The sequence below is a fragment of the Penaeus monodon genome, chromosome 6, assembly GCF_015228065.2.
Source record: "Penaeus monodon isolate SGIC_2016 chromosome 6, NSTDA_Pmon_1, whole genome shotgun sequence".
NCBI lineage: Eukaryota > Metazoa > Arthropoda > Malacostraca > Decapoda > Penaeidae > Penaeus > Penaeus monodon.
This window is the reverse complement of record NC_051391.1, coordinates 56,999,836-57,012,569: the sequence shown is the minus strand read 5'-3', so window position 1 is coordinate 57,012,569 and position 12,734 is coordinate 56,999,836. Positions and strand designations below refer to the sequence as shown.

The 12,734-nt window shown below is 49.9% G+C and overlaps 1 protein-coding gene across 1 annotated transcript in view; it reads right to left on the bottom strand.

Annotated features, from left to right (window-relative positions):
- LOC119574696 (zinc finger protein 704-like) overlaps window positions 1–9,825 on the bottom strand; it is a 46,510-nt gene extending 36,685 nt beyond the window's left edge. The window contains exon 1 of the mRNA XM_037922086.1: window positions 9,562–9,825. Coding sequence (XP_037778014.1) covers window positions 9,562–9,783 — 222 coding nt within the window. The 5' untranslated portion in view covers window positions 9,784–9,825. The remainder of the gene's footprint in view (window positions 1–9,561) is intronic.
- Window positions 9,826–12,734: the final 2,909 nt, after the last annotated feature.

Below are 12,734 nucleotides of genomic sequence, written 5' to 3'. Positions count from 1 at the left end.
ATGTCACCTCTTCTGCCATCTCGTTCAGTCCTCTTCCATTTCTTCCTCTTTTCCTTCAATTGTCCATCTCCCCGGCTAGGGTTACTAGTAAAAATTATAACTCTCTCTCTCTCTCTCTCTCTCTCTCCTCTCTTCCCTCTCGGGGTTAGATCGTTTTTTTTTACTACTCGCAAATCCCGGCCTCGTTCAGAATCTCCAATCTCTTGCACTTCCTCTCTCTCTCTTTCTCTCTCTGTCTCTTTCTCTCTTTCTTTCTCTCTCTCTCTATTTATATATCTATCTCTCTATCTATCTATCTATCTATCTATCTATCTGTCTGTCTCTCTGTCTGTCTGACTCCCACACGAGACAAAGGCTCATCCAACCGGCATTTTAGACTCGCACTTTTAAAAATAACTAGACCAGCTCATGCAAAGTAGGCTGAGTCCGCCCCCATCACAGTCTCCATTCTCTCTCTCTCTCTCTCTCTCTCTCTCTCTCTCTTCTCTCTCTCACTTTCTCTTTCTCTCTCTCTCTTTCTCTTTCCTTTCTCTCTCTCTTCTCTCTCTCTCTTCCTTCTACCTCTCCCTTCGTCCTTCCTTCTATTCTCTCTTCTTCTCCCTCCTCTTGTCTCGCCTCTTCACCTTCCCTAACCCTCCTCTTCCTCTCTCTTCTTCACCTGTTCTTCCCTGTCCCTTCTACCTCTCTCCCTTTCTTCCTCTCTCTCCTCTCCTTTCCTTCTCCCCTTCCCTTCCCCTCCTTTATCCTATGACTAACTCTCCCCCTGCATTGACCAAGAAGACTGTGACAAGGAGCAAAGAGATACAGAAAAAATAAATAAATATAATAATAAAACGAACAGACCTTCAAGTGTTTTTACCGCTTCGTTGAGGTCTAGAGATTGAGAGAGAGAGAGAGAGGAGAGAGAGAGAGGGAGAGAGAGAGAGAGAGAGAGAGAGAGAGAGAGAGAGAGAGAGAGAGAGAGAGAGAGAGAGAGAAAGCAGAGATCAAACGAAGAAATACGTAAAAAAGTCAGCAATAGCACACCAAGAAATAGAAAAATAAGGGAAAAAAAAAGTAGTCACCTTTAGCAACTGCAACCTGCACGTGATAAGTGACGTCACAGAAACTACGTCACTACCGGACTCATTTTCTCTTTCTCTTTTCATTTTTTTACTCACTGACTTCTTATCTTTCTCTTCGTCAAGCTTATCCATCCTTTCTTTTCACATTTTTCCTCCCACACACCGAACACCAAAACCCTTAGAGACGCCCAGCCCCGCTTACGTAACCCTTTACATAAACCGAGCGAACTCCCACCTAGCTCAAAACGGCTAGAGATTAGCAAGAATCGCTACGTCATGCGGGGGCGGCTGGACGCCAAAAATGAATCACTCCCGCGTGCCATTTGGAAGGGAAGAGGCGACGGGGGAGGGGGGCAGGCGTACAGAGGATATGTAAAATCCAGCAAACGGGCACGGAAATGGAAAAGAGAATGGGTGATAAAGTAGATCAGAGGAGGAGAGGAGAAAAGGGCAAGAGGAAAGGAGGTGGCATGGGCACATGTTTACCCATGTGTGTAAACAAATCTGCACTATCATTACATTAATGAACCATAAAATACCACCGTGACATAAAAAGATGGAATATCGTATAATCGTCCTCCTCCCCTCCCCCCCTAAACAAAATCGCATTAGTCACCCATTTCATCATAGTTTCGATCTTATCGCAATAAAGATAAGCTGACCAACTGCACTACATAAATACACACACACACAGACATACCCACAAGTACACACACACCCTGATAAGCCCACATTACAATGCACAGCGATAATGTATTTTAAAAAAGGCGGTCAGACATTACCACACGGCTCACATAACATCACGTCTATAATTAAACTGTGACGTTGCCACTCTCACCACACACACCTGTCGAGGGAATAAGGAGAAGGAGAAGGAGAGAGAGAGAGAGAGAGAGAGAGAGAGAGAGAGAGAGAGAGAGAGAGAGAGAGAGAGAGAGAGAGAGAGAGAGAGAGAGAGAGAGAGAGAGAGAGAGAGAGAATGAATATATATATTATATACATACATATATATGTAAATATATATATATAGGTATATAGGTATATATATGTACATATGTATACATGTATATGTATATATGTGTACATATATATATATATATTATATATATATATACATACATACATACATACATACATACATACATACATACATACATACATACATACATACATACATACATACATACATACATTCTTCTTTTAACGGTAGGTTCATGTCTGAGCCGCCGTGGTCACAGCATGATACTTAATTGTAGTTTTCATGTTGTGATGCTCTTGGAGTGAGTACGTGGTAGGGTCCCCAGTTCCTTTCCACGGAGAGTGCCGGTGGTACCTTTTAGGTAATCATTCTCTCTATTTATCCGGGCTTGGGACCAGCACTTGACTTGGGCTGGCTTGGCCACCCAGTGGCTAGGTAGGCAATCGAGGTGAAGTTCCTTGCCCAAGGACATACATACATACATATATATATATATATATATATATATATATATATATATATATATATATATATATATATATATGTGTGTGTGTGTGTGTGTGTGTGTGTGTGTGTGTGTGTGTGTGTGTGTGTGTGTGTGTGTGTGTCTCCAATCCGGCGAAGGTCGAGCGAGGCCTCAAGCAGCCCAGTCATGACGTCACCGCCCTTGGTGACGAGCTCCACCTTTGTGCATGACGCCCGCGCCCCGACCGCCCTGAGCGAGGCCTCAACGACAGCTGTGGGGGCGGCGTTGTGGGGGCGGCGTTGTGAGGGAGCTGTGTGGGCGGGCGCTGTGAGGGGGGGATCGCTGTGGGGGCGGCGTTGTGGGGGGGGCGCTGAGGGGGGTCGTTGTGAGGGCGGCGGTGTGGGGGTGAGGGACGCTGTGGGGGCGTTGTGGGGGGAGCGCTGTGGGGTGGGGAGCGCTGTGGGGGCGGTGCTGTGGGGGCGGGCGCGCACTCCGACATTGAACTTCACGAAGCACTTATCTCGACGCCTGTTATCTGCCTCGTGCGGCCGGGAAGCCAAGGCCCTTATCAACAGGTGAGGCGCAGGTGAGAATGCCCGGGCACGTAGGCTATTACCTGGCCCCTGTGACCGGCACTTGCCCCGAGGCTGGCACTGGCACTGCCCTGGAAACCCGAAACGTGACGGGGCATTCCGATGATATCAACACCTGCGGCCGATTCGGGCGATAAGATGGCGGGCCAGAGGAGGGAGGAGGAGGGGGGAGGAGGAGGGAGGGGGAGGAGGAGGGAGGGGGGAGGAGGGAGGAGGAGGGGAAAGAGGGAGGAAGAGGGGGGAAAGAGGGAGGAGAGGGGGGAAGGGGGGGGGGCACTGGCCGCCCCGATGACCCCGCACAAAGGTCGTCCCACAAACGCCGGCCTAAATGCGCGCCACGAGGACAAACAACAGAAAAGAGAAAACAAACAAATGGCACCGCGTGAGTGACAGTGCCATGACGTTCCATTTCCCACACGCCCTCCCACCTCGTCCACCCCCCCCCCCATCCTCCGCGTTACAAAAGTGACTGGAGGGAGTGAATGCAGGGGTTGGGGGAGGGAGTGAAGTCAAGGGGGAGGGGGAGGGAGTGAAGTCAAGGGGGAGGGGGAGGGAGAGAAGGAGGGGAAGGTGTGAAAGCAGGAGGGAGGGAGAGGAGGGGACGGAAGAGGGGGAAGGGGAGAGGGGCAATAAAGGGAGTGAATGAAGGGGAGATGTATTGTCTACCTGTGCGACGACAGCTCAGCGTCACGGCGACAGCGGGATCGCACCGGAGGCTGCGATACAAGAACAAAAAAGGAAGAAGGGAGAGGGAGACGGGAGGGAGGGAGGGGGGAAGGAGGGAAGGGGGAGGGAGAGGGGAAGAAGGGAGGGAGGGAGGAGGGAGGGAGGGAGGAGGAGGGGGAGGAGGGAGGGATGAAGCGAGGGAGGGAGGAGGGAGGGATGAGCGAGGGAGGGAGGAGGGAGGGATGAAGCGAGGGAGGGAGGAGGTGAGGAAGGAGGGAGGGAGAAAAGAAGGGATGGAAGGAGGGCAAAGAGCGGGAATCGCTCACAAGCGAAAAGGAAGAAAAATAGATGGATACGAAAGAGAAAAAGTGGAGAAAAGTATGACCTGAAGAGGACAAAAAGAAGACATGATAACAAGATGAAAAAAGAGAAGTGGACAAGAAGAAGAAAAAAAATTTTTTTTTTTGGGGGGAGGGATGAGAACCGATAAATACGAAAGTGAACCAGATTTTTTTTTTTTTTTTTGTGTGTGTGTGTGTGTGTGTGTGTGTGTGCGTGTGTGCGTGCGTGTGTGTGCGTGTGCGTGCGCGTGTGAAATAAAGCAACGTTCTAGAGCAAGGACTGGCTGCCGGCGGGGCGAGAGACGGCGATCTCAGCCCCAGCCCACGCCGCGCCCACGCCGCGCCCAACGCCCAAGCAGGAGAAACAGAAATCAGGAATAATGCGAGAAATAATAGGAGGCAGCTGATGAAACAGGAGAGAGAAGCAGAGAGATGTAAAGAAGAAATAAGTGAGAGAAACGAGAGAATGATAAGACAAAGCAACGAAGAAGAAGAGGCAGTGAAGACGAGAAGAACAGAAGCAAAGAAAAAAAAAAAAAAAAAAAAGATCGAGGAATCACAAGAAGCTCTGACTGAGCCTTCGCCCTCCCCCTCCCTTCCCCTCCCCCTCCCCCTCCCCTTCCCTTTCCCCTGCCTCTCCCTCTCCCTCTCCTAATATCTTTCATTCTTTTTCCTTTTTTCTTTTTCTTTCATTATGTTTTCCTCTTCCTCTCAACCTCTTTTAATATTTCTTCTCCTTTTTCCTTCGCCCTCATAGGCGCCGCGACCCCGATGATCGCGATCAATAATCGGTACACGCCACGTCGGCCTACGCTCTAATCCCCTCCCCTCCCTCCCCTCCCCTCCCCCTCCTCCCTTTCTCCCCCTCGCCCTCTCCTCTCCTTCTCCCTCTCCCCTCCCCCTCCTTCCTTTCTCCTCCTCCCCCTCTCCTCCCCTTCCTCCCTCTCCCTCTCCCCTCCCCTCTCCTTCCTTTCTCCCCCTCTCCTCTCCTTCCTTTCCCCCCCACTCCCCCCCTCTCCTTCATTACTCTCTCTCCTCCCCTCCCCCTCTCCTCTCCTCCCCTACCACACCCTGCCTCGCTCTTCTGCCACTCTCAGCTCTCCCGCCTCCCTTTCCTCTTCTTTTCATCAACGTCTCATTACCATTATCATTATTATCATCACCATCATCCTTATCGTCATCATCGTCATCACCATCATTGTCATCGTCATCATCATTGTCGTCATCATCATCATCATTTTCTTCTATCTCCTTCCTTTCTTCCTTTTCGCTTGTTCTCTCCCTCCCGCCACTTCCTTAACCCTTCCTACCAACCAACTGGCACTCTATAGGCCTACCCAGATCGGCCCTATCTCCGCCTGATACGCATAGTGCCTCTCGACTGCCTAGGCCTACTGAACCCTCTGGCCCCTTTCATTACACTGGCACTCTCACGGGTTCTCAAGTGCGGGGGGAGGGGGGGGACACACACACGGGGGGGGGGGGTTCTAGGGACCAGCAAAATTTCATTTATATTCACGTACGGTAGGCAGCAGTGATCATTACAGATCTAATTTATTTATACTATACTAATCTATCTATATTCATTTATTCGGCAGAGTGCAAGTAGAAGTTCAAGCAAATATGTATGAGTTCAAGTAAATGTAAAGGCATCCTCAGCGACACGATAAGCTCTGCAATGTAATCGCGGCTCATTTGCGCTGCCTGTCGCCCTCTCGGTCCGGCGCCACTTTCACGGCGGCCGCGCGGAGGGGGCGCTTCGGACGCCCCTCTCGCGGGAGGCACGCGGCGAGGGGGACCTTCACGCATGGTCCACTGACACACATACTATACGTTTACCTGCACACGCACGCACAAGCGCGCGCGCGCGTGCACACAAACAGAAACAGAAAAACACACACACACACACACACACACACACACACACACACACACACACACACACACACACACACACACTCCGCCCCAAATGCAGAGTGACACTTTCTCCTCCCCGCAACAACAACAGCAGGTCGTCTTCTCCCCCGTTTACTTTCTACCTTTCGCGTCACGGCTGTGGTACACATTCCTTCCCTGCCCTCCCTCTCCCCCTCCTCTTCCCTCCCTCCCCTCCCCTCCCCCCTCCCCTTCTTCCTCTTTATCTTCTCCTTCCCTTCCCCTCCCCTCCCTTTCCTCTCTACTTCCTCTCCCTCTCCCCTACTACCACTTCCACCTGACACATTTTCTTGACTTGTGGTCGTCTTTTTCTTCTTCTTCTTCTTCTTCTTCTTCCATACTACTATTGTTACTCTAGCTTTTCTTATTCTATTTTCTATCTTGTCTGTTTGTATGTATGCCTCTCTACCCCTCCCCTCTCTCTCCCTCTCCCTCTCCCCCCCCGCCTGACACACAGAAACATACATGACCTCTGTCACGTAGACATAATTTTCTTCTCCCAATTTACATCCTAAATCCCTTATCGAAACACGATGTCCTCTTTTTCCCTTTATCTTTTTCTTAGTTTTTTTTTTATATTCTACTCTTTCACCGATCTTCCTATCTTTAAAGAATCTCCTTTGGTTTCATATCAGTTTTTCCTTATCTACCAGGAAGTAATGTTAAGCCCAGGGAGCCGCGCCCTGACTCCCGTCTGTTCGGACTTATAATAAAAAGAGACAGAAGAAGGGGATATGACAAGAGTGAGAGAAAGGGAGTGGGAGGGATAGAGAAAGAGAAAGAGAGAGAGAGAAGGGGGGGACGAGAAAGAGAGAAAGAGAGGGTGAGAAAGAGAAGAGAGAGAGTGAGGGACCCGAGCGAACGGGCGCCCCTATCTGCGAGCGGATTCCTCAAGGCCAGATAACGCCGATCGTCCCCGCTAACCTTGGAAGGCCGCGAATACAGAGCGACCGACAACAACAGCAACAACAGCTGACAACGAAAGCAGCAGCAGCAGCAAACAAGTGACCAACAAAAAGGTCAAGTCGGGTCAGGTCGGGTCGGGTCGTGTAGGGTAGGGTCGAGATAGGGAGAAGAGGGGATATGAAGGGGGGGGAGGGAGACACCCACCATTATGAAACACTTCAAGCTAACTAAACCGTGGCCTTCGAATGCCGGAGTAATTTGCCTAACAACATTAACAAAAGTGTGCATTCGTTAACCCACTCGCATATCTATAAGCTAAATCTGGCCGGCCACAGCTTGCACCCCAGGCAGCTGCGTGGCTAGAATTCCCGAAAGTACATCTGGTGTGTGCAACGCAGCGAACACGATACCGACATCTATGCACAAAGTTGCACATTGCAAGGGTAAACTTAGCACAGCCGATAGAAAACAGACGCTCCGGGGACTTCTATGCTTTGATTTCATAGAAAAAATTGCCTTGAAGAGCGATTAGCCAGTCCCGCGGAGAGCCAGCGTCAGGCAGCCACCCAATCTGACCGAACTTCGACTGATTAAAGGGCGCCATCAGGCCCATGATGGACCAAACAGGCCTTCAAGAGATGCACCTTCGCGAGCTTCATTTTTCCTCGCATGCCTTATAAAACGGTAATTCGTATCTATCAAATCGTAACGAGAAGGAGAATCGCATTACTTTGAAAAACGGAAAGCCATTCATTATTTAAATGACGGAGTGGGCGATGTAGTGTCTGTCGCCGGCCGGACAAGCGGCGGCGGCGAGCGGTGATGCTGTGGCCCAACTGCCGCTTTGCCCGCTTCGTTTGCTTTGGTCTCGGCGTTTTTTGCTCGCTGCTTGTTTGCTACAGGATTTCCTGCTCTGAGTTAATCTGCGCGTTGTTTCCCCCTGTCAACAGCACAGGGGGAAACAACTGTCCCCGGCGCCTCGAGAAGCCCGAAGCGAGGCCGAATCGCGTATCCGAGCCGTCTCCGCCCGATAAAATCACCATCATGGAAGCCTCGGCGTAGCGATCACTCTCCCAAATGACTGGCAATTACCATTATTAGTGCCATTAACTACAGCAGCCTCGCTCCGACGTCCGTCCATCCGCCGATAAGTTAATGTGTAGTTATCACACGGCCTCATGCTGGGCTCGTAATCAGGTGCTCCTTGTATGGCAACACCGCTGGCACGGAGCCAGCACAACAGCTGATTCTGACACCCGGCCGGCGCGGGCAGCCGGGCACCCTGACCGCAGCCGCGGTCCGCAACCCCGAGAAGGCCGCCGCAGGGACTTGTGACTCCGAATTCCTCTCTGCTGACGGAGGCGGCGCCGGCGCGAGTCCGCTGTCTCAGTTTCCAAAGAGACTCGTTCGCGTTGAGCAAATCGGCTTAATGGCCGCAGCTGTTCGCGCCGCCGCGATTACTGTCATTTTCATTCCCTGATAAATACCGTTACATCTCAATACTTGCGATACCGCACTGGATGTCAAGTACGACACGGAGCTTGAAATGACCTTTCCTTGCAGTTAGTCCCAATTAACGACGGCCTCAACGAGCAATCCCCCCCCCTTTGTGCTGCGGCCCGTGTCACCTCGGAGATATTCAGTCAACATTTTTTATTATTTATCTCGACTCACTGTCTCCAGGCTGCTCGCAGAGGGATGTGGGGGAGGGGAGGGGAGGGGAGGGGAGGGGAGGGGAGGGGAGGGGAGGGGAGGGGGGGTAGAGGGAGTGGGAGGGAGAAAGGACCGAGTAAGTGGAGGGAGATTAAGAGGAAAGAGGAGAGGGGAAGGGGAATCCGAAGAGCAGAGGGGAGGCGAGGGGAAATGGGGATTCGAGCGCGGAACACCAAACGCCACACGCATCAGAAGGTAAACTCATCACACACAAACCCATCGCGGCTCCGACCACACGTCCCAAAGGGCAGCATCCTGCGACCAAGCACCCTTGCTTGCTTGCTTACTCGACTACAAGCATGCGCGCTGGCCTCGCGTCAAAGGTTAATCGCAATCAACGTTTAATCGACGCTTGTCAACGCAGCTGAGGATGGCCTCCTCAGCCGCTGACTTGGCCAGGTGCGCCCCTGGCCCCCCCCCCTCCCCTTCTCCCCCACCTGCCCCTCCCCCCTCGCCCCCTCCTGCCGCTCTCCGCTCGCGAAAACGGACGCCTTCGGTCGGCGTCTTGTCTCTCTCTCGCGTCCAAAGACACCTTTCATACTAGGAAAAAAAAAACAATAAAAAAAAAATGAATGAATGAATGGAGTTACAAATAAATAAATAGAAGACACGTAAACAAACCAATAAGCAACTACGTAAATACATTAAAAAAACGAGAAAAAACGACTGCATGAACAGAAAGACAAAAGAATAACGCAAGAGCGCAACGGCGGCGGCACTTCAAGCAAATCCACTGAAACAAAAAAACAAAACAAAAAAAAAAAAGGCATTTCCAGCAACACTTTCTCCTTAATAATAAAAAAAGATAGAAGATGGATAAAAAAAGAGACGACACACCGAACACACCCATCTGAAAAGGAGAAAAGAAGAGAAAAGCAGAGACGAAAAGGCGACTGACCCTGCGCTTCCTGGGGACAGCGTCGTCGAAGAGGGAATCGTCGAGCTCCAGGCCGTCGTCGGTGGCGGGCGGCGAGGCCTCGGACAGGGGCGGCGAGGGCGTGGCGGAGCGGTGGGCGGGCGAGCGGGACGACGACGACGATGACGACGACGACGACGACGACGACGAGGAGCCATCGACCCACGACCACACGCCCGACGACACGGACGACCCCGGGGACATGGACTCGCTCACCAGGCCTGCGGGGGGGAGGGGGCGGGTTACACCACGGGCGAAGAATACAAGATAAATATATAAATAAATAATATAAGAGGCCAAAAGGCATCACAATGTAAAAGCCATAAAAATAATGATGTTGAGAGAGGACAAGGCCTCACTGCCTCTCAAAAACAAGTTTGCCCAGTGACATACACTGGACAAGCCATGAACACAAACACTTCCCCCTAAAAAGTATGAGGATGCATACATATACATACATATATATATACATACATATATAGATATGTATATATATATATATATATAATATATATACATATATATATTACATGTGAAAATCTCATATAAATAACTTTATTCTTTTTTTCAGCATTTTGAAACGAGGTTATTTGTCCAAACTCCGAGAACAGAAGAAAAGGCATTTCACCCCCCCCCCCCCCAACAAACGCCGTCATCCCAAAGCACACGCAATTAGCGGGGCGTGCGTGTGCGTTGCGAGCGAGACCTATTTCCTGGACACACAAGCGCTCCAAACAAAGGACTTATTTTCTTATACATCCGGATAAAACCATTTCCCGGTACAGTTATGTAACAATGATGATAAAAAAGACATGACCGATACCTCAGAATTTAAGAAAGAAAGAAAAAAAATAGTTGTTACAAAAAAACAAATAATAATAATAATAATAATAATAATAATAATAATAATAATAATAATAATAATAATAAATAACGCCCCAAAAAGTTCGTCTTGCGTGCCTCTAGAAAAAATAGGAAAAATAAGCCAACAAAAGAAAGAAAGAAAGAGAGAAAGAAAAAATATCGCCTTGCGTGCGTGCCTCTAGGAAAAAAAAAAAAAAAAAAAAAAAAAAAAAAAAAAAAAAAAAAAAAAAAAAAAAAAAAATACGTCTCAATACGATTCCCGCCTCGACTTGACATAACGAACGTATAAACCCGATAACCACATACCCAGAAAACATCAAAGGAAACCTATTACTCAACGCGCCAGGCCTTTCCCAACCTCACCTTCGGGCCGTTCCTGCGTGACTGCAAGCACAAACAACACTACGGTGATGCAAGCGCTGAGGCCAAGGGAAGCGGCGCCACCACGCTGAGCAGGACGGACCTCGCGTTAGGGAGGGAGGGGGAGGGAAGGGGGGAGGGGGAGGGGGGAGGGAGGAGGGGGAGGGAAGAAGGGGGGGAGGGAGGAGGGAGGGAGGGAGGGAGGAGGGAGGGAGAGGGAGAGAGAGAGAGAGAGAGAGAGAGAGAGAGAGAGAGAGAGAGAGAGAGAGAGAGAGAGAGAGAGAGAGAGAGAGAGAGAGGGCGCGCATTCAAACACACACACACACACATAACGAAAATAAGAAAGACCAAACACAAAGAGACAAAGAGAAAGAAAAAAGAAAGAGAAAGAAAGAGAAAGAAAGGCCGCACTAACACCAAGGAATATGTTAAATGCCAACTCCCCCCCCCCTACCCCCGCCCCCCAAGGGTAGCAGATGCCTCGAAAAGGTTATCCTCTGGAGTCACGCGCCCGAGAGGCCGCTGCCCCGCGATCGCTTCTCGTGATCCGTTGGGCTAAAACACGTTTGCAACACGTTTGCAACACGAGTGAATAAATGAGTGAATGAGGAATCGCATAAATGGGGAATGAGTAGGTATGAGTAATGAGAACAAATGAGGAATGAGTGAATGAGGAATTGCATAAATGGGGAATGAGTAGGTATGAGTAATGAGAACAAATGAGGAATGGGTAAATGTGTGAATCGCATCAATGAGTAAGTATGAGTAATGCAAGGGAATGAGGAATGAGTAAATCAATGAAACGAATAAATAAGGAATGGATAAGAATGAGTAAATAAGCAACAGAAGACCAGTAATAAGTTACAGTTACTTGTACGAAAGAGCGACTGCCATGAGTAAAATGAGTAATGAACATCTAACACCTGGTATTAGTTACATCTTCCTGATCTCGCTATTTTTTGTAGATAAACCAAGACAGCAAAAGCAACAACAAACATTCGTGCACCAATTTGTAAATTAAAGTCCTGGTGCCGGTTTTTTTTTTTTTTTTTTTTTTTTTTTTTCAGAGTTAAATCTTCCTCGTCTGTTTGTCCCTCTTTCACACCGGCTTATCTTATCGCGGGGCAGTCCACTGTGTGTGTGTGTGTGTGTGTGTGTGTGTGTGTGTGTGTGTGTGTGTGTGTGTGTGTGTGTGTTCGCGTGTGCGTGTGCGTGTGCGTGCGTGCGTGTGGACATGTCTTTGCCTGTATAAATCCGTGCTTGCTTGCTTGCGCTTACAAAAGCGACAAACGTTTTCCGCGAAACACTCGTGCATGTTGTTTCCTCAAAATTCTCAGCGACGTGAACCGAGCGTCAATATTATCCCGCGCGGGGCACCAACAGCGCCCTCAAAACAGCGGCCGCATTACGACACCCAAGGCTGCGGCGGGAAAGCCAAAACACGGCCGGCTTTGCGCAACTCCCCGTGGCCTTTCGACGAGCAAAAGCTAACGGACAGCGCCCACGGCGACGCCAAAACGTATCCCATTCGTATTTATATGAGAAAAACGCCTCATTATGCGCCCCTCTCCCCTCGAAGACAAAGGAAGTCCACGTAGCGGGACGCGACTAATGCCGAGCTCATTTCATGGTCCCGCACAGACATGGCGCAGCAAGATTGGGCAGGTAACAGCATGTGGCGTCTGCTAAGACGGCGTGTAACTCGGCGTGTAAGTCAGCGCCTAATTGTCTCGTTCCTACGGAGCGGAAAGGATTTAGGCCGAGGAGGCGCTGCCCTCGATGATTAAGTCATTACTCCAGAGAGTCCCTTTGTGCCCTCGGAAAAAAAAAACACACACAGTACGTTCGCCTATTAATCTCTCCGACCCAAGTGGCGTCGCCGGCGGTGCCTTCGGGTATTTGTTCGGGAGAAAGGCTGTAATTATGTCATA